Raw genomic sequence first — 22,779 nt, forward strand, 5'->3', positions numbered from 1 at the left:
TATTTTTTTCTATAATTTATTATTTTGTTATTTCACAATTATTATATAAGTAGAATAATACAGTATTTAGCCTTTTAGAATTAACTTTTCTCACTCAGCATATTTCTGTGGAGATTAATCAGAGTTGTCTTATGTATCAATAAATAGTTTAACCTGATGAGTGGTATTCCATGCTGAACCATTCATCTGTTGATGGACATCTGGGTTTCCATTTTGGCTAATAGGGATGAAAGCAGCTATGAATTCCTGTGTGCAGGTTTTTGTGTATCAGTTTCCATTTCCCAGAGATAAATACCCAACAGTGAAATTACTTGGTTGTCCAAACTGCCAGAGTGGCTGTAACCCTTTAAGTTCCTACCAGCAGTAAATGAGTGATCCAGTTCCTCTCTGTTCTATCATTAGGTGTTGTTACTGTTTTTAAATTTAACTTAATCGTTTTTTTTTTTTTTTTCTTTCGAGAGAGAGCATGTAAGAGTGGGTAGAGGGGCAGAAGGAGAGGGAGAGAGAATCTTAAGTAGGCTGCATACCCAGCGAAGAGCACAGTGCGGGGCTCAATCTCATGATCCTGAGATCATGACCTGAGTTGAAATTAAGAGTTGGTGCTTAACCAACTGTGAGCCACCCAGGTGCCCCATTTTTAAAAAATTTTAGATGAGAGCCATTCTGATATATATGTAGTTATATCTTGCTGTCGTTTTAATTTGTATTTCCCTAATAGGTAATGCAATTATCTTTTCATATGCCTTTCGCAGTGTGTACCTCCTTTAGTGAATTGTTGATGTCTGTATTAGTTTGCCAAGGCTGCCATCAGAGAATGCCACGAAACGGGTGGCTTGATTAACAGAAATTTATTTCTCACTGTTCTAGAGGCTAAATGTCTACCATCAGACTGAAGGCAGGTTTGGTTTCTTCTCAGGCCTGTCTCCTTGGTGTACCATTGGCTGACATCTCTCTGCGTCCTCATGCTGTCCTGTCATGTAGAATCCTGAAGTCCGACAGACTTCCCTCATTTTGTTTCTTTTCTCCCTTTTACTCCAAGCTGGCAGTGTCTCTGTGGTATAATCCCATCTCTCTCTCTGGCTTCTGCTCTGTCACCTGCTTATATTCATGAGTTGGTACCCATGTAATCTTGGTGAAATAATTTTCTAGCCACACTTTTGAAAAAGGTCCGATGATGAGTTCTTATATTTTGCAATATAGATAGGCTGAAAATTTTCCAAATCTTCAAGTTCTAGTTCTTTTTTTGCTTAACATTTCCTTCAGTTTATCTTTCTCACTTTTATCATAAGAAACAAGGAGAAACCAGGCTGTGCCTTTACTACTTTGCTTAGAAATCTTGTCTGCTAAATATCCAAGTTCATCACTTTTAACTTCCACTTTCCATACAACACTAGAAGAAAATTAGGAGACAAGTTCCTTCCACTTTATAACAAGGATTGCCTTTCTTTCAGTTTCTAATAACATGCTCCTCATTTCCATCTGAGATCTCGTCATAATCACCTTTAACATCCATATTCCTACTAACACTCTCTTTAAGGCAATCTAGGCTTTTTTGTTTTTTGGTTTTTTTGTCTTAAATATGCACCTCCAAACTGTTCCAGCCTCTATCCATTACTTAATTCCAAAGCCACTTGCACATTTTTAGGTTTGTTATAGCAGCATTACATTTCTGGGTACCAAAATCTATTGGTTTGTTATGGCTGTCTTAACAAAATATAGACTGTGTAGTTTGAACAACAGAGATTTACTTCTCACAGTTTCTCACAGTTCTCCCAGGATACTGGAATTCCTGGTTTGATTACTCTTGAGGTCTCTGCTTGGCTTACATTTGATTGTCTCCTTTCTCTGTTCTCACATGGCCTTTTCTTTGTGGGTGTGCACCAGTGATGTCTCTCTCTCTCTTCTTAGGACAACACCATTTTTACTGGATTAGAGGTCTACCCCTATGACCTTATTTAACCTTACTGATCTCTTTAAAGGCCCTAGTAAAGTCACCTTTGGGGTTAAGGAAACATAGTTCAATCCATAGCAATGTCTTTGTCCCTTTTCTAATTGAAACTTTTTTTTGTTAACTGTTGAATTTTGAAATTTGAAATATAGTCTGGATATTAGTCCTTTATCGATTATGTGCATTATGTGCAATATGGTTGCAGATAGTTTTGCCAGTCTCTATTCTTTTTCTTCCTCTTAATGGTGAGAAAGAGTTTTAAATTTTGATGAGATCCAGTTTATTGGTGTTCCCTTTTATGGACTGTACTTTTGGTGTCAAGTGTGAGAACTCTTCGCCTACCTATATAACTTTTAAAAATCTGTCCTTTCGTGTTGAAGGAAAAATGATTAGAGATTGCAAATTACAGATTTTCTTTAGCTAGGGGGAATATGTTGGGAGAATATTCTGGGAGAAGTTTCACTTAGGATAGGAGCAGATCAGTTGTGAGCAAAATAATTTGTTGTGGATTAGGGGGTGCCTGGATGGCTCAGTCAGGTTAAGTGTCTGCCTGTGCCTCTGCCTAGTGTTTGGCTCTTTGTTCAGTGGGGAGCCTGCTTCTCCCTCTCCCTCTGCCTTCCATTCCCCCAGCTTGTGGTCTGTCTGTCTGTCTCTCTCAAATAAAATCTTAAAAAAAGTGTTCTTACGTTTTTCTTTTTCTTTTTTTCAGTTTTTCTGTGTAAGGTAGTGATAGTTTTTGTTCTGCACTTTTAAGGATGTTTATATAGCAATTAGTTTTGGGAAATAGGAAGTGTCTATTTTATCTTACATGGTAGCATTGTCATCTGCATGGTCAGTCCAAATTGGAAACACAGAATATCCTTACTGAGTGCCCCAATCTCATTCTTCACCGTCACTGCATCACACTGATTTCAACTTGTAGGTAGTTCTTGCATCTATCCTACATTTTCATCCTTACTACTAACTAACTACTCTGGTTCATCACCTTGTCTTCTCATTCAAGTGTTAAAATTGGCTTTACATAATTCTTTGATTAGGGAGTATCCCTGGGTGTTTGCCCTCATGTTCAAGTTCTTTTTTTTTTTTTTTTTTTTAAAGATTTTATTCGTTTACCCGACAGACAGAGATCACAAGTAGGCACAGAGGCAGTCAGAGAGAGAGAGGAGAAAGCAGGCTCCCCGCCGAGCAGAGAGCCCGATGCAGGGCTCGATCCCAGGACATGACCTGAGCCAAAGGCAGAGACTTTAACCCACTGAGCCACCCAGGCACCCCTATTTTTTTTTTTTTTGGACGGAGGGGAGGTAGGGATTAAAAAGGGATGGTTTGAGTGAGCCTTTCTTGATGAGTGTTCTTTCTTGAGAAAAGAAAATTCTTACTTTTTGGCTTATGAAAATATTTTAGTGGTAATTCAAGAATTTTTCTTTTTTCTTTTTGATGATTAATGCAGAGGAGATTTTTAGATGGGAGAATCTTTATGCCTATGTTCACATAGATATTTTACCCAGAACTGGGGTACAGTTTTATATTTTTGTATGATTGATGGGCTTCATTACAATGTAGCACTTCCAATATTTGTAGAGTAGATGAAAATATATATTTAATTATATTTAAGAATGAAGTTTTGTAATATTATTTCTAATTTTTTTTTAAAAAGACAGGGTTATTTATTTATTTATTTTTATTTATATGACAGACAGAGGTCACAAGTAGGCAGAGAGCCAGGCAGAGAGGGAAGCAGGCTCCCTGCTGAGCAGAGAGCCTGATGTGGGCCTCGATCCCAAAACCCTGAGATCATAACCTGAGCCAAAGGCAGAGGCTTAACCCTCTGAGCCACCCAGGCGCCCATTATTTCTAATTTTTAAGAACTGTATTTTAATAACTATATAATGTAAAAATTGAAATATGGAGGTTTTTTCTTATCTTTTATATAGGAATGAAGATCTAAAGCAAATGTTGGAAAGCAACAAAGACTCTGCTAAATTGGATGCTATGAAACGGATCGTTGGGGTAGGTAAAATAGATAATTTCAATTTTGGAAAAGGGACATGTAGTGATTATATTAAATATATGTTAAATAATATATTTAGTACCAAGTCAAATATCTCATTTTCCCTTTATATTAACTTAGTATTTCCTGTCTAAAATGTTTTGGAAGAGCTTTGGAGTGTCACAATTCCAATACTTGAGTTTTGCTTTTTTTTTTTTTTTTTTTCCCAGAGCTTGAGTTTTAATTCCATCTTTTCTGTGTTCTAAGTTCCCCATCTCTAATATCAAAATTTTTCTCCTCTGAGATAGAAAGAGCTAATCATTTTAAAGACAAAATAACATTATTTACAACATTTTGACTTCCTACTTGGAAGGAGTCTAGATTAGTGAAAGGATTTTCTTGTGTCATTTAATGGCCTAAAAATTGTGAGCAGTCTTCTGTGTTTCAAGTTCCCTTACTACCAATAACAATAACAATAACAATAACAAAAAAAGAACATAGAAGTTCTTTTTTTTTTTTTAATTTTATTTATTTATTTGAGAGAAAGAGCACAAGCAGGGGTGGGAGCAGAGGGAGCGGGAGAAGCAGACTCCCCACAGAACAGGGAGCCCGATGCAGGGCTTGATCCCAGAACCCTGAGATCAGGGCCCAACCTAAAGGCAGATGTTTAACTGACTGAGTCACCCAGATGCCCTGTATCATAGAAGTTCTAATGAATATTAGTAAGTGTAAGACCATTAACCAGTTTTCAACTGTAATGTAAAATTTAAACAATTTACTAATAAGTTATTAGAGGAGTTCAGTTGTCAGTAAGCTAAAAATATAATGCAGTTTTTAGTTGTATATACAATTTTTAATAAAATGTTTTTGCAGTTTGTATTGTATGCACACTTTTTTTTTGCATTCAAAGTGAAAACACTGTTTAATTCAGTGATTGTCTAATGCTAAAGAATTTTGATTTTTTCTCAGTGGAATTAAATTTATAAAACCTTTGTTTCTTATTGCTTCTGTGTTTTTTTTTTTATCACTACCATTGTTGATTTTATTTCCCACATATTTTTATATAATGTCAAAATGTAATATACTTGTATAATTGCACAAATAAACTCGTATAATAAGGTGACAGCACAACTGAAATAGTATAATGTGACAACACAACTGAAACAATACTGTTTTCCAGAAGGAAATGCTACCAAATGAGACTTTGAAATCTCTTTTCTTTTTTTTTTTAAAAGGTTTTATTTATTTATTTGACAGACAGAGATCACAAGTAGGCAGAGAGGCAGGCAGAGAGAGAGAGAGGAAGGGAAGCAGGCTCCCTGCTGAGCAGAGAGCCCGACATGGGGCTCGATCCCAGGACCCGAAGGCAGCAGCTTAACCCACTGAGCCACCCAGGCGCCCCTCCTTTCTTTTCTTACATATTAAATTCAAATCACCTTTATGAAAGGTAATTATCAGTTTCAATATGTTGTGTTAAAAAATGACTTGTTATGAAAATCAGATTTATAAAAGTTAAGGACTAACTGCATCTGTAGAATTCCTGCAGGTTATTTGATTCTTAAATTCAGGTTTATGTCATTTGGTAATGTAGGGGACATGTTCAAGATTCTTTGTAAATTTTTCAGTTGTTAACACTAAGCCGTATAAATAATTGCATTTCTGGACAAGTAGTTTTTGCTTTATATGGCTTTGATAACACACAGATTTCAGTTAACATAGTTGAGTTAAATAATACCAATCCCACAACAACATGGTTCAAATTTCAGTTATAGGACTTATTAACAGAGTAATTGCATAATGTGCAAACTTCACCAGTAACTCTTAAGTTCACAACTCACTGTATAGATAACAAATATGCATCATGATCAGTGACCAGTCATGTCACTTCTTTCAAAATCTTTTATTGATTTGTCACTGTGTACATTACTTGGTTTATTTACAGACAGCAAAACATGTAGTTGTGTTCCTTCCTTGCTTCCCAGTGAGAAACTCACTTGACATTTTATAAAAATGGATAATGAAAGATTTGGTCAGCAAAGATGAAAATGCAGCAAAGAAATAAAAGTGTTAATACTTGGGATGCCTGGGTGGTTCAGGCAGCATCTACCTCCATTCTACCGTCAGTTCAGGTCATGATCCCAGAGTCCTGGAATCGAGCCCTGCTTCTCCCTCTGCCACCTGCTTCCCCTGCTTGTTCTCTCTCTCTGATAAATAAATAAAATCTTAAAAAACGAGAAAAGTGGTAACATTGGAAATGAAAATCAGGTAGAATGTAAATGGAGTTATAGAGAAAGAGCCAAGAGTGAGAATGGTGAAACAGCAATTTTTTGAGAGACTCTAATTTATGTAGCTGGAAGAATGTAGTAAAGGTGAGCTTTTCAACATATGTAAGGGAAATGGTTGTGATGAAAGGATGAAGATATGCCAGAGAAAGAAATGGTGCCAAAAAAACTTCACATTAGAGGAACTCTGGAAGATAATTTATAATATTGGAAGTGCCAAGGATTAAATGTTGGAAGGTGATACAAATTTGAACAGGAGTTTGGTAATTCACTAAAACATAGAAAAGATGCTTGCTCTGTATTTTACATGGTGAGAATAGACAAACCCATTTCGGACTACTCTTGCTATGTTAATTTCCAGTGTTTCTAATGTTCTAAATTGTACTAAATAAATGTTAGTTTAACTGTTTTTCAGTTTCCTATACATTATAACTGAGAGAGTTTTAATATTTTTATAAAAATTTTAAAAGTCAAAGATTGATTGCAAGAGTTATAATTGATTATCAGGATTGCTTTGGATGGTTTCAGCTTGGTCTCCTATAGGTTACAATCCCTTACTATCATATAAAGCAAGCACTGCTCTTAATTTCATTAAATTTTGGCTTTTACATTCCATGTAGGAAAAATTATTTCACTAAATCTGAGGATACTGTGGAAATTCCTAAATCTGGAAATGTGGCATTTGGTAATTTTTGAAATTACTCTTTTAAAGTGTTAAATCAACATTGATATTCTCATAATCTGGATTATAAAAAATGTAATTTAGGTATAAATAATGTATCATAAAGAAATGTAAAAAAAAGAAATATAAATATAGCCCTATATGCCTAGTACTTAAAGACTGTCTCATTAAGAAGTTTGCATAAAGGTAAATTTCAAAATTTTTTTTTTTTTAAAGATTTTATTTATTTATTTGACAGAGAGAGAGCACAAGTAGGCAAAGAGGCAGGCAGAGAGAGAGAGAGAGGAGGAAGCAGGCTCCCTGCTGAGCAGAGAGCCTGATGCGGGACTCGATCCCAGGACCCTGAGATCACGACCTGAGCCGAAGGCAGCGGCCTAACCCACTGAGCCACCCAGGCACCCTCAAAAATTTTTTTTTTAAGATTTTATTTGTTTATTTGACAGAGAGAGATCACAAGTAAACAGAGAGGCAGGCAGAGAGAGAGAGAGAGAGGGAAGCAGGCTCTCCGCCGAGCAGAGAGCCCAATGCAGGACTCGATCCCAGGACCCTGAGATCATGACCTGAGCCGAAGGCAGCGGCTTAACGCACTGAGCCACCCAGGCGCCCTCAAGTTTGTTTTTTTTAACTATAGAATGATCAGTAGTTGAAAATTATTCTTTCACTTTGTATAATACCCTCAAGATCTATCCATTTTGTCACAAATGGCAGGATTCCTTCTTTCTCATTGCTGAATAGTACTCCATTACATCTATGTATCTGTATCACCTTTATCCATTCATCTGTTGACAGATTCTTGGGTTGTTTCCATATCTTGGTTACTGTGAGCAGTGCTGCAGTGAACATGGGAATATAGATATCTCTGAGATAGTGATTTTATTTCCTTTGGATATATACTCTGAAATGGGGTTGCTGAATCATATGATAGTTCAATTTTTAATTTTTTGAGCAGCCTCCATACTGTTTTCCATAGTGGCCGTACCAATTTACATTGCTACCAATAGTAGAAAGGGTCCCCTTTTCTCTACATCCTAGCCATCACTTGTTATCCCTTGTCTTCTAGGTGATGGTTATTCTGAGAGGCTTGACAGTAATACCTTATTTTAAGTGTACACAATGTTATATGTCAGTTATATCTCAATAAGTGTGAAAGAAGTTATTCTTCATTATACAAGTGTAATATATTATACAAGATGTAAATATATATATAAATTTTCAAATAATATTGAGACATAAAAAGTGAAAGTTTCATCCTCTAGATAAAGTTTAGAACCAAATTTCCAAGTTCTGTTAAAAATTGTTTTTAAACTTTGATTAGGATAATATGGAATTAATATATTCCCTTCCCCTTCTAGCTTTCATCTCTCTTTCCCTGTCTTTAACATTATATTTATATTTTGTAGTTTTTATCATAGAGATCTTGTGCATTCCTTATTAGATTCATTTCTGTGTATTTTTAAGTCTTGGTAGCCATTTTGAATAGTCTCCGTTATATTTTTAACATTAATTATTAATACTATATAGGAAAACAAATGACTTTTTTGTGTTGTGCATTAGGTTTCTCAGTGAACTCTTCTTATCTCTAACAGTTTTTTAGTATTCTGTGCTTGGATTTTCTCAGTTGATAATTACATTGTCAGGGAGTTATGAGAGATTTATATTTTATTTTCAGATATTTTAAACTCATTTTCTATATGGAGAAAAAACCTACAGGGCTCTATATTGGAACTGCATTAACTCTATAGATCAATTTTGGGGAGAATTAACATTTTAACAGTATTTTGCTTTATGACTCATGATCATGGTTCTATTTCTTTTTTTTTTTTTCATCGTTCTATTTCTTTATTTGTTTTGGTCATCTTTAATTTCTCTCATAGGTGTATTATAGTTTTAGTGTTTAATTTTAAGTTCTACTGTTTTGTTACTGCTTTCTCAAAATACTTTGTGTTTTTGCATACTATTTATTGAGTGATACATTTCAGTTTTCAGTAAGCAGTTATTGTTTGCTATTTGCCTTTTTTTTTTTTAAGATTTTATGTATTTGACAGAGATCACAAGTAGGCAGAGAGGCAGGCAGAGAATGAGAGAGGAGGAAGCACGTTCTCCACCGAGCAGAGAGCCTGATGCGGGGCTCGATCCCAGGACCCTGGGATCACGACCTGAGCCGAAGGCAGAGGCTTTAACCCACAAAGCCACCCAGGTGCCCCTGCTATTTGCCCTTTTATTAAGTAACTAACAGTTATTTTACTTAAAATATTTTCAGTGAGCTGTTAGAGCAATTATTCATTCACTTTTACTTTTGTCCAGCTTTTAATTTGATTTCTAGTTAATACCATATTCCTATGTGGAAGCTTTTAAAATCATTTAGAAATTTTTCTGTTCGTGTGTGTATATCATTTCCAAACATCTTTTGGCTAGAAATAGTTTCCTGGAGGTCAGTCAGTCAGAATTTGATATTGGCTTCAAAGTTACCTTATTTCCTTCCTTTCTTTCTTTGACAGAGAGAGAAATCACAAGTAGGCAGATGTAGGCAAAGAGAGAGGGAGAAGCAGGCTCCCTGCTGAGCAAAGAGCCCGATGTAGGGCATGATCCCAGGACCCTGGGATCATGATCTGAGCTGAAGGCAGAGGCTTAACCCACTGAGCCACCCAGGCACCCCAGACTTGTATTTTCTTAATGTAAATTTTAAATTTAAATTTCTCTTTATAATTTATGTATCATGAGCCCTGAAAATGGGGTTTTGTCAATTTTTACAATTGCAGAGTAGTTTTCAGGTCTTTTCATCATAGTTAAAAACATTTAAAGATATCTGAATTTAATCTGCCAAAATTTTAAATGTTGGGTATTTAACCACATTATTTTCTAAAATATGTCAAAGTGCTGGCAATGCATATCTGTATCTTTCATAGTTGGTAGTCCTGTGATTCACTAGAGAATCTTTTCAGCAACATCTAACATTGAGAAACCATAATGATACAGTTTATTTTATTATCTTTCTTTGGTGATATCTGAGACTTATAATCATGAAGCAATGTTTCCAGTGTTTCATGTATTAAGTAAAGTCTCATCTGCGCCACAACATTCTTAGGGAAGAAAAGCTGCCTACCTCAAAATCTTGTGGTCACTTATTACACAGCAGGACTCAAGTTGAAGCACTCATACATTATTTTTCTTAATATTTCTGAAAAAAATGTGTCTAATGTTTATAGCACATGTCCATGTTTTATCCTTGCTTGGTGAAATGTAGTGGGCCAAGGAGAATTCGAAATGTGTTGTTTCACACAGTGAATTAGTAATAAGATTTTGTAGCTAAAATACTGATGAGTTGACAATCTGGAGTCCTTGGAGGAATGGAATATTTGTGTTGAAATCCCCAGTGTATTGAATCTTTGATGTATTTTCTTTTAGCAAGCATTAGATCTTGAAGGTCTTCCTCAGATTAGTTTACTTGGCTTTGTAGTTATAGGATAATGAGCAAATCTGAACCTTTCTTAAGAGAGTCTTAAAATTCCTGTAGTTATTGTTTTATCTTATTTCATAGTCATACATGTTCCAGAGTATTTGGTTGGATATTACTGATCCTAAAAAAATTAAAAGTAGTTTCAGAGTTCTAGGTGTTTTTGTAAATATTTTTTTTTTTAAAGATTTATTTATTTGACAGAGAGAGGGGTCACAAGTAGGCAGAGAGACAGGCAGAGAGAGAGTTGGGGGAAGCAGTCTCCCTGCTGAGCAGAGAGCCCGATGCGGGACTTGATCCCAGGACCCTGAGATCATGACCCGAGCTGAAAGCAGCAGCTCAACCCACTGAGCCACCCAGGTGCCCTGTAAATATTTTTTTAAAAGATCTTAAGCCATGGGGTGCCTGGGTGGCTTAGTCGGTTAAGCTGCTGCCTTTGGCTCAGGTCATGATCCCAGGTTTTTGGGATTGAGTCCCACATCGGGCTCCTTGTCCAGCGGGGAGCCTGCCACTCGACCTGCTTGTGCTCTCTCTATGATAAATAAATAAAATCTTAAAAAAAAAAAAAAAGATGTTAAGCCAAAGATAAATGCTACATTATTATTGTTGGAAAAATGAGAAAATTCATATAAGAAGAAGAAACTAATGTATAATCTTTACTGTCTCCAGTTAATGTATAATAAACATACTAGTCTAAACCTTTCTGAGCATTGCTAATTCCACTCTTCATTCCTTTAACAAAAATGTTCCAGTTGTGTGTATACTTCAAAGATTCATCTTGTGGTTGATGCTGGCATCTTTTTGTTGTTTTGGGGTTGGAAATTGCTTAAAGGGTCAAGATTCTTCTGCCATGTTGTTAGTCATCAACACCAGTTCTATAAGCAGGGCTGAGTTTTTTTTTTTTTTTTTTTTTTTTAAACTGTTTTGGGGTCCCCCCGCTTTTGCTTTATTTATTTATTTTTTTAAGATTTTATTTATTTATTTGACAGACAGAGATCACGAGTAGGCAGAGAGGCAGGCAGAGAGAGAGGAGGAAGCAGGCTCCCTGCTGAGCAGAGAGCCCGATGCGGGACTCGATCCCAGGACCCTGAGATCATGACCTAAGCCGAAGGCAGCAGCTTAACCCACTGAGCCACCCAGGCGCCCAGAGGGCTGAGTTTTTAGTAGTAATACACCTTAGTGAGTTTTCTTTCCATTTTTACTCCATTGTTACTTTCTGGGATGTAAATCAGGGATTAGTTCTTTTTCTATTTCTTCATTTATTCTTGAATGCTGATTTTTAAGAGTTGCCTTTGGGAAAGATCTATCTTTCTTGCTTCTCCCTCCCCTTGCCTTCCCCTTTTCCTTTCCTTCCCTTCCCCCTTCTGTTCCTTCCTTCTTTCCTTTTAAATTAGCCAGTATTTATACATTAAAACTGTTGAACTTTTAAAAATAAACCATAAAATTTAGAAAAGCGCAATTTCTCCTGTTTTTCTTCTTGACTTTAAAGAATTCATGTGGCTTTTTGGATCTAGATTATTATTATTTATAGAAGAACATGAACAGCATATGAAAGTCTGTTGTTGTAATGCACCGCATTAACAGAATGAAGGGGTAAAAAACCACATGATCATCTCAATTGATAGAGAAACAGAGTTTGACAAAATTTAATAATCTTTCATGATAAAACACTCAACAGACAAGGACTAGAAGGGAACTGACCCAACATAATGCTATAGGCCATATATTAAAAACAACAGCTGCCATCATAGTTAGTGATGAAAGACTGAAAGCTTTTTTTCTTCAATAAAGACAAGGATGTTTGCTTTTGTCTTTTCTTTTGAATATAATATTGGAAGTTTTAGCAGAGCAGTTAGGCAAAAAGAAGAAATAAAAGTCATCCAAATAGCCAAGGAACTAAAAAGTGAACTAAAATTTCTTTGTTCACATTTTGATTTAATTCTAAAATAATCAGATACAAATAAAACAGATTCAGACTAAAAAAAAAAATTTCTTTGTTCACAGACAAAATGATTTCATATTTAGAAAAATAAATATTTTACCATAAACTTTAAAAATAAATGAATTTAGCCAAGTTGCAGCATAAAAAAGTCAACACATAAGAATTAGAATCTATACACTAACAATGAACAGTCCGAGAAGGAAATTAAGAAAATAGTCCCATTTACAGTAGCTTCAAAAAGAATAAAATACTCGGGAATAAACTTACCAAGGGGGCAAAAGACTCATTCCTTGAAAATTATTAAACATTGCTGAAAGAAATTAGAGAAAATATAAATAAATGGAAAAATATCCTCTGTTCATGGATTGGAAGTCTTGGTATTTTTAAGATGTTAGTATCAAAGTGAATATGTATTCAGTGTAATTCCCTTCAAATGCCCAGTGATTTTATTTGCAAAACCAGAAGAATCTATCCTAAAATTCATACTGATCCTGAATAGCCAAAACATTCTTGAAAAATTTATAAGTTTCACATTTCCTGATTTGAAAACTTAATTCAAAGCTATAATAATCAGGGGCACCTGGGTGGCTCAGGGGGTTAAAGCCTCTGCCTTCGGCTCAGGTCATGATCCCAGGGTCCTGCTCAGCAGGGAGCCTGCTTCCTCCTCTCTCTCTGCCTGTCTCTTTGCCTACTTGTGATCTCTCTCTGTTAAATAAATAAAATCTTTAAAAAAAAAAAAGCTACAGTAATCAAAACAGTGTGGTAATATGACAAAGACAGACCTGATAGAGCATGCAGAAATAAACCCTAACATAATATGATCAAATGATGTTTATCAAGGGTGAGAGACCATTCAGTGGTGAAAGGATAGTCCTTAACAATTTAGAAATCTGGATATACACTTGCAAGAAAATGAATTTAGACCTCTGCCTCATTTTGCCTCACATATGCCTCATATATACCTCACACATATATGTCTATGTATATACATATATATATATATACATATATATATATATATATATATATATATACATACTATAGTAAAGGCAAAATGAATTAAAGACCTAAATGGAAGAGCTAAAACTATCAGTCTTATCAATCTTTATCGATCTTATTAATTCTTTCAAAGAACCAGCTTCTAGTTTCATTAATGTGTTCTACTGTATTTTTGGTTTCTCATTAATTGATCTTTGCTCTAGTCTTAATTATTTCCCTTCTTTTGTGTGGGTTAGGTTTAATTTGTTGATTCTCCAGATCTTTAAGGTGTAAAGATAGTTTGTATATTTGGGATTTCTCTGTTTTTCTTTTCTTTTCTTTTTTTTTTTTTTTTTTTGAGTGAGGCTTGGATGACTATGTTTTTCCCCCTTAGGACGCTTTTGCCATATCCCATAGGTTTTTGGATCAATGTGTCTTCGTTCTCATTGGTTTCCATGAATTGATTAAGTTCTTTGATTTCATGGTTGACCCCAACATTCTTAAGCAGGATGGTCTTTAGCTTCCAAGTGTTTGAATTCCTTCCAAACTTTTTCTTGTGATTGAGTTCCAGTTTCACAGCATTGTGGTCTGAGAATATGCAAAGAATAATCTCAGTCTTTTGGTATCAGTTGAGACCTGATTTATGACTCAATATGTGGTCTATTCTGGAGAATGTTCCCTGCACACTTGAAAAGATTGAGTGTTCTGTTGTTTTAGAGTGGAAAGTTCTGTATATATCTATGAGGTCCATCTGGTCCAGTGTATCATTCAAAGCTCTTTTTTCTTTGTTGATTTTCTGCTTAGTTGATCTGTTTGTTGCTAAGAGTGGAGTGTTAAGGTTTCCTGCAATTAATGTATTATTATCAATAGGTCTCTTTCTTTGGTTAACAGTTGGCTTATATAGTTGGCTGCTCCCGTGTAGGGTTCATAGATATTTACAATTGTTAGATCTTCTTGTTGCATAGACCCTTTAAGAATGATACAGTGTCCTTCTGTATCTCTAACCACAGTCTTTTCTAAAATCTAATTTGTCTGATATAAGAGTTGCTACACCAGCTTTCTTTTGAGGTCTGTTGGCATGAAAGATAGTTCTCCATCCCTTCACTTTCAGTCTGGATGTATCTTTAGGTTCAAAATGAGTCTCTTGTAGACAGCATTCAGATGGCTCCTGTCTTTTCCAGTCTACAACCCTCTGCCATTTTATGGGAGCATTTAGGCCATTCACATTGAGAGTGATTGTTGACAGATAAGATTTTATTGTCATCATGTTGCATGTGAAGTCCTTGTTTCTTTCTTTCTTTCTTTTTTTTTTTTTAAAGATTTTATTTATTTGACAGAGATCACAAGTAGACAGAGAGGCAGACAGAGAGAGAGGAGGAAGCAGGCTCCCCTCAGAGCAGAGAGCCCGATGCGGGGCTCGATCCCAGGACCCTGAGATCATGACCCAAGCTGAAGGCAGAGGCTTTAACCCACTGAGCCACCCAGGAGCCCCGAAGTCCTTGTTTCTATGGATGGTCTCTGTATGTCTCTGTTCGGTATATCTGTTGGGATCTTTCTCCTTCTGTAGAGCCCTCCCCTTGATATTTCTTGTAAGGCTGGCTTAGTGGTCACATATTCTTTCATTCTCTGTCCTGGAAGCTTCTTACCTCTCATCAATTCTGAATGACAGCCTTACCAGATAAAGAATTCTTGGCTGCATATTCTTTTCATTTAGTACCCTGAATATGTCTTACCAGCCCTTTCCAAGTCTCTGTGGACAGATCTGACATTATTCTGATGTTCCTTCCTCTGTACATAAGGAATCTCTTCCCCCAACTGCCCTTAAAATGCTTTCCTTGGTTCTAAAATTTGTGAGTTTTACTATTACATGCCTGGGGGTTGATCTGCCCTCATTGATGTTGAGGGGTGTCCTCTCTGCCTCTAGGACACGATTACTTGTTTCTTCCCCAGATTAGGGAAGTTCTCAGCTACAATTTGCTCAAATATATCTTCTGGTCCTCTCTCTCTCCACCCCCTCAGGGATCCTGATAGTTCTGACATTGGAATGTTTCATGGCTTCATTTATTTCTCTAATTCTGTTTTCATGGATTTTAAGCTATTTGTTCCAGGTCTCCTCCTGCTCCTTCTTTTCTCTCAGTTTTTCTTCAGGGTCACTAATTCGTTCTTCTGCCTCATTTCCCATAACTGTTAGAGTATCTAGATTAGATTGGATCTTACGATGCAATACAAAAATGATAGTATTTTTAAGTTCTGCCTGATGTGCTCCCACTTCTGCCCTTAATGAATCTATGTTGCCATTAATATTTTCCTGTAGCCTGACTATTGTCTTCATAGCTACTACCCTGAAGTCTATTTTTGACATCTTGTGTCAATCTATATCCATTAGATCTGCTGGAGAGGCCATTGTCTCTGGGTTTTTTCTTTGTTGGGAATTTTTCCTCCTTGTCATTCTGTTGAGTTGTGGTTGAGGAGATGTGTAGCTGAAAATATCAACCACTACCTAGGCAGGGTGCACCCTTGGAAGTTTCAGAGCAATCGGAAGTCACTGCCAAAAAGAAAAACAAAAACAAAAACCCAGCCAAAATGAGCCCCAAGAGTAAGATTTATAAAGTACGAAAACAAAAGCAAGCAAACAAAAAGACCGATAAAAGAAGAAGAAAAACCCCCACAAAAACCCCAAAATAAAAAGAGGGTGGTGATGGGAAGGTGGTTGTAATTCTTCGATGTTGGGGAGAAAAGGTATTTCAGTTCTTCCTGGGACTATCTTGTTATCTTTGTTAGAGAACTCAGCTTTCCAGAGATACAGTGAAATTAAAACTGCTCTATATATAAAGGTAGTATTGAAGAGGGAAAAAAGGGACTATATTAAAGCTTATATCTATATATTCTTAAAAAAGGAAAAAGAAAAAGTGTGTGTATGAAAAAGTTCAAGTTAAAAAGTTACTATGGAATATGTTGTATTAAATACCTATTTGAAATGGTAAGTAGGTAAAAAAATAAACAAGAATCATGTGAAAGAATTTAAAAAAAGAGAGGGAGAGAAAAGTATCTAAGAAATATACAGGCTGTGAGGCAATGCCAGGAGCTTAATATACTGTTTTGCCTGGTGATGGGATTTTACAGTTTTATCGGGACCCAATGGATGTTTTGTGCTTGTTTCCCCTTTTCAGCTTGTCTTTGTGGGGAGGGCCTGCTGCATTGTTTTTCATTCAATCCTGCTTGGGTATAGTTGCCCTTCCTCCTGTAAAGGGGCTGGGTCCTGTGGAAACTGGTTTTTCAGGCTCTTGTTCTCTGGTGGCTTTTCGGGCCTTTTCAGAGGGTCAGAGCAAAGTAAACTGTCGGCACCCAGGCCTCTGCCTCAGAGAGAAGACACAGCCTGCTCTTCTCTGAATGGTCCAGAACACACAAACTCCCCCTCTGCAAACTCCGTCGAATACTGTAGCCTCCCAAAGGTGATGTGCACCGCCAGCGACCATCTCAGTGGTCAGCCAAGGCCCCTTGCTTGTTTCTGTAACTCCATGACACCAAAACTGCAAGTGATACTGGTCCTGGGTGAGCCCGGTCCTCGCGGCTGCCGTTCTGGGGCCACTGACTCGATTCTGCTCCAGGTCCTGCCGATGGTCCTGGGACCTTGAGCTTAGGCGCTGCATGCCTCTTGCTGCCAGGTCCCAGCAGTTGTCCCTTAAAACCCTTTTTTCTGTTTGAGTGCTGTTATCAGTCCTTTCCCATCTTGCAGCCACCGGCCCCCAAGCTATCACTGGTCCCCAAGTACAGGGCACTTTTGTATTGGGTAAGCAATGGCTTGCTTCTGGTGGCTCCCTCCCCCATCTGTTTATCCTCCGATATCCTTCTATGTGATCCCAATTTCGTCCTTTGTACCTTTCGGCTAATGATACTCTGCCCCCATAGAGATCCAGAAATGTGTAAGCTTACATCTCAGTCTGATTTCATGAATATTCAGAGTGCTCTGGTAGTTATCCAGTGGAATTCAGGGGACTGATTGAAATAGGTTCCCCTACTCCTCCACCATCTTGCCCCTTCTTTCAGAAACCCACTTTTAATACAAAGATGCAGATTAAAAATATAAGGATGGGAAATATATACTAGCAAAATACTAAACAAAATAAGAGGACAGCTCCCATCTCCACCCTAGCACTTTCCATTTCTCATACAGTCCTCCCCCCCCCCCCCAGTACTCTCTTTTACCATCTCACATATTAAATTTATTTATTGTCCCTTACCCCCATTAGAAAGTAAGCTCTAATGGGCAAGGATTGTGTACTGTTCACAGTTGTATCATCAAGGCCGTAATCCCTGGCATGTAGTGCTCTCCCAGCAAATATTGTTAAATGAATTTGACTATAGGATTTTTTTCTTCTGTCATCTGTTAACATTTTTTTGAATAGTGAGTGTTCTGTAGAGCATTTGGGGAATCCTTAGGATAGGATCTCTGACTTCAGGTAGTCATTGAATAATTGAAACAATGGGCCCCAGAGAACATTTGGTCCCTCTCTCCTTATTTTATAGATGAGGGAATTGAGGGAGGTGTAAAAATCATTCAAAGATGTTTTAGCTGCAGTATTTTGTGAACTTTCTATACTACTCAGCAGATTTACAAAATACTTAAGTCAGAGTACCTGGGTGGCTCATTTAGTTAAATGTCTGCCTTTGCCTCAGGTTGTCATCCCCCTCCTTTGGGCTCCCTGCTCTGGGGGGAATCTGCTTCTCCTCTTCCTCTCTGTTTGCCCTTCCCCCCACTTGCATTCTCTTTCTCTCTCTCTCAAACAAATAAAATCTTTTAGAGAACCCAAAATACTCAAACCATAATATGACAGGTAAGGAAATAGAATATAAAAAGACTAGCTTGTATTAAAGTATTTTTAAGCTATCCTGTAGAAAGGTCTTATTGGGAAATTGCTAGCTGGGATTATAATGCTCAAAATATCAGATAGTATATTTTAAAATGTGTCATAAATTTATAAAACTAATAGTTTCCATATTTTTTGGTAGTTTCCTAGATATAGTGTATAACAAAAAAAGAATCTTTTTCCAGGAAATTATCCTATAGTTTAAACTTTATTTTGTAGCTATCAAAGTCTTGACTATTAATAGATATAAAGATATTCTGGGAATGAGAGTATAGGAAATGGGGATATAGGTAGACATACCACTAAATTAATCGAAATAAAACGTAGCACATAGAAACTTCCAAATGGAAAATGTGAATTAAGAAAATTCTAGAGGAAATTAGAATTAGATGACATGGTAGGCCAGGTATTAGGAGATGACTCAGGAAGGGAGTGTGATTAGAATTTTGGAGGAATGTGAAGAGTAAAAAGAATTGAGTTGGGGTTGTGACATGAGTAAAGGCATAGAGAAGCCAGAGAGTGTTCTGGTAGTGGTACATTTTTACTTTGTCAAAAGCATTTGTGTAGAACAATAATGATTTATGTGCTTAAAAGGGATATTGCAAACTTTGAGGGCATTTAATATTAAGTTACATGGTTTGGATTTTTTATTTTTTTAAGATTTTTATTTATTTGAGAGAAAGAGGGCATGAGCAGGGGGAGGATTAGAGGGAGAATGAGAAGCAGAGCAGAGAGTTCAGTGCAGGACTTGATGCCGGGACCCTGAAATCATGACCTGGGCTGAAGGCAGAGGCTTTACTGACTGAGCCACCCAGGTGCCCAACAGTTTAGATTCTTAGGCAGTCAGGGGCTTTTGAAATCTTTCCAAGTGGCTGACTTTTATAGTAGTGTTTTAAGCTTGTGAAACTGTCAGTGATGTAAATTTGGACAGGAACAGGAGACTGTTAGAAAAAGTCCTTTCTGAGATGATAGTGAAGTATTTTAGGATAGTAAAAGTGAGAAAGGATTAATGTGATTGTATAAAAAAATCACAATGAGACCTAGTTATTTTGTAGATTTGAAAGAGCCCAAGATAATTCTTTGGTTTCTGGTATCTGGGAAAATTGGTGGAAATAGGAAGTTATAGCATGAATGTCATTTTATCAATGAAAAATAAGTTTGGTTTTAGACAGCAAGTTTGAGATGAAAGAGATATCTAATGATGTCCAGTTATAGAAGTGGAGCTAGGGCTCAGAGTTAGAGCTAGAGTTTGGGAAATTGAGCCCCATAGTGTGTGAAAGTTAAGTCCAGAAGGTGAATGAAATGTTAGTAGTTTTAGAGATTGTAGATTAGTATAGCCTGAAAAGATGGTGATGCCCAGAATTTTAGTGGGCAGAGAAGAGGACTTGGTGAAGGGAACTTTGGAAAGTAGTGGTTGGAGAAGTAGGGGGACCCATGAAAAGAAAGCCAGGGGAGAAATAGCTTGTTTAAAATAACATTTATTCCACCCTCACCCCCGCTTCCATTGCAAATGTAGTATAATTTTAATATAAGAACCTGGGAAATAAAGAATAGCATAAATATTTTAAAAGTATTTATACCCTCATTAGCCAGAGAAAACTACTTTAAATATTTTATTATATGTCTTAAACTACTATGTATTTCTTCTTTAAAGTGTCTATGTATTTGTATATTTATATTGTTACAGAAGTCATTGGTTCTTGATGCCGGCATTTGAGATGAGTAGTAAGATAACTCAAAAAGACTTCAACTTATTAATTCCATAGCTTATTTGCTGATTCCATTTTCTAAATATTTAATGTATGTAGAATTTATGTTTTATTTTCACAGGACTAATCTAAAAAAGGTTTCAGCTCTAATACTCTATTTTTATTCTTCAGATGATTGCAAAAGGGAAAAATGCATCTGAACTATTTCCTGCTGTTGTGAAGAATGTGGCCAGTAAAAATATTGAGGTACTTTTTAAAAAAAATATTCTATTCATTTATTTGAGAGAGAGAGAGAGAGTGAGTGTGTGCACATGTTTGCTGAGCCAGTGGGGGTGGGGTTGGTAAGTGCAGAGGGGGAGGGAAAGAGAGAGAGGGGAAGGAGGGGAAAGAATCTTAAGCAGACTCTGTGTGAGTGTGTAGCCTGACCCCACAATCTCGAGATAATCACCCCATCAAAACCAAGAGTCATGTTCAACCACTTAACAGGCTGAGCCACCCAGGTGCCCCTTGAGTGCTATTTTGTTTCATAGTTTTCATGATTCCTTTTGTTGTAAAAGAATCATACTTTTCAGTTACTTAGAAATGCAGCATAAGATCCTTATGTATCACTAGATTTTTTTGGTTACAATTTAAATGTCCATAATCTTAAATAAATAAATAAATAAGCAGTATTTGGATTTTTTGGATGGAGAATGTGAAAAGTAAATTGAGATTAATTCACCTTGGTGAATGATAGCAATTTATTGTGTAATCTTAGAAACCAGTTTACTTGAAATTCTGCCCTAGGCATTTAAATTCAAGATCGTACATACTGCATGAAATGGACCTAAATTCAGGCAGAGAAGGGCAGTATTTGAAACCCAAGTTATTATTTTCCATTATCATTATCATTCCAAATGTAGTGTTCTTTTTGAAACATTTTAGCTCTGGTATACCCTGACTCTGTACAGCAGGAGGAGGGCAGAGGCAGGATGCGTTGTGAGCCTTCAGTTACTTGTCTCTATGTGGGTTTGTAAGTGGTGTTTGAAACAGGAATTCAAAGAACTTTGAGGCCAAGGTAACGTTGGGTCAGATGGACTAATAACTTTTGATAGAGTACAAAAGAAAAATAAGTGCCCATTGAGTAGAAACTGTTGAGTAGGATGAGTAGGATGAAGAGTTCCATGACAGGGATAAGAAATTGATCTGAGCAAATGGCTTGTTTTTAAAAGAATACAAGATAGTAAGGAAGAGGATTGAATGACCATGTCTGTCATGCATCTCACTGTCAACTGATGTGGTAGTGATGGTCTGGAGGATATGTTTACTCAGTAGAAAGTAGTGATATGCGCATGAGAATGAAAATGCCAGCACACATGCTTCCTCTTTGCCCATTGCTTACAACTGTGAATATCAACTGTGGGGAATGTGCTTGGCTCTGTTTTTGAGTCTGGAAAGTTTGACGGAAGGGGCAGTCTCCACTGGAGAATATCTTCAAGGACTTAGTGACATCAGGGCAGATGCTTTAGGTGGAAATAGGTGGAGTATAAGAAGTAGAAATTAAGAATATAAGGGAGTTTTTCCATAATCAAATATTGATATTACTATTAAAGCTGTATCTCTGTTTTACTTATTTAGTAGGTGCTTGCCCTAGGGTATACAGTGTCCGTCTTTCTCTTACTGCAGTCTACCACTAGGATTTACAATATACATCTTTAAGTTATCACTATCTACTTTCAAGTAACATTATAAGACTTCACATATACTTTGAAACCTTATAACAGTGAACTTCCTTTTCCCCTTCCCATCTTTTCCCAGGTTATCATGCATTTTACTTTTAAATACGTTAAAACTTCCTAAAAATATATGATTGTTTTTTTTTTTAAAGATTTTTTATTTTATTTATTTGACAGAGATCACAAGTAGGCAGAGAGGCAGGAAGAGAGAGGAGGAAGCAGGCTCCCGAGAGCCCGATGTGGGGCTTGATCCCAGGACCCTGGGATCATGACCTGAGCCGAAGGCAGAGGCTTTAACCCACTGAGCCACTCAGGCGCCCCTATGATTGTTATTTTTGCTGTAGTCAGTCCTCTTTTTAAGATTGTTGAAATACAGCTAACATGCTATAACTTTTAAAGTGTGCTTTGAGTGATTTATAGTGTATTTACAGAATTGTGCAACCATCACCACCATCTACTTCCTTCTATATTTTTGTCACTTCAAAAAATAATCCTGCTCTCATTAGTGGTCACTCCTTATGTCCCCAGCCCTATGCAACCATTAAATCTCCCTTCTGTCTATGGATTTGCCTATTTTGGGCATTTCATATAAGTGAAGTCATATAATATGTGACATTTTTGTCTGGCTTCTTTCATTTAGAATATTTTCCAAGTCCATTCATTTTGTAGTGTGCATCAGTACCTCATTCCTCTTTATTGCTGAATAATAATCCATCGTATGGATGTACTGAGTTTTGTATATTCATCCATCAGTGACACTTGGGTTGTTTCCACTCTTCAGCTCTCATGAATAACACTACTATAAATACTTTGTACAAGTTTGTGTGTGAACCAGTGTGTTCATTTATCTCTTATGTATCCCTTGCAGTGATATTGCTAGGTTTTATGGTTACTGAATGTTTTCTTGAGGACCTGCCAAACTCTTCCACAGCAGCTGTATCATTTTACATTTCTATCAACAATGTATGTGTTATAATTTTCTCCACATGCTCAATGATGCTTACTTTTCTTGATTGGAAAAAAATACTTTCTTTTAGAGTATAGCTCTCCTAGATGGTATGGAGTGGAATCTCATGGCTGCTTTTGCAGTTTTCAGTGTGCATTTGTCTAAGAAAAAAACTATTGAGCATCTATTGGCCAGTTCTACAGTCTTTGGAAAAATGTCTATTCCAGTCCTTTTACCATCTTGTAATTGGATTGTCTTTCTGTTGTTT

The 22,779-nt window shown here is 36.6% G+C and overlaps 1 protein-coding gene across 6 annotated transcripts in view; it reads left to right on the forward strand.

Moving 5' to 3' along the window:
- AP3B1 (adaptor related protein complex 3 subunit beta 1) overlaps positions 1-22,779 on the forward strand; it is a 348,922-nt gene that overhangs the window by 94,243 nt on the left and 231,900 nt on the right. For 5 of the 6 annotated variants that reach the window (XR_004283661.1, XM_032334867.1, XM_032334869.1 and 2 more), the window contains 2 exons: positions 3,880-3,955; positions 20,022-20,096. Coding sequence is in view for 5 of the 6 variants with exons in the window: in XM_032334869.1 (XP_032190760.1) it covers positions 3,880-3,955; positions 20,022-20,096 (151 nt within the window). In the remaining variant the exon portion in view is untranslated. The remainder of the gene's footprint in view (positions 1-3,879; positions 3,956-20,021; positions 20,097-22,779) is intronic. The other variant, XM_032334868.1, reaches the window with a different exon arrangement.

This window comes from Mustela erminea, chromosome 3, assembly GCF_009829155.1.
Source record: "Mustela erminea isolate mMusErm1 chromosome 3, mMusErm1.Pri, whole genome shotgun sequence".
In the NCBI taxonomy this organism is placed as follows: domain Eukaryota; kingdom Metazoa; phylum Chordata; class Mammalia; order Carnivora; family Mustelidae; genus Mustela; species Mustela erminea.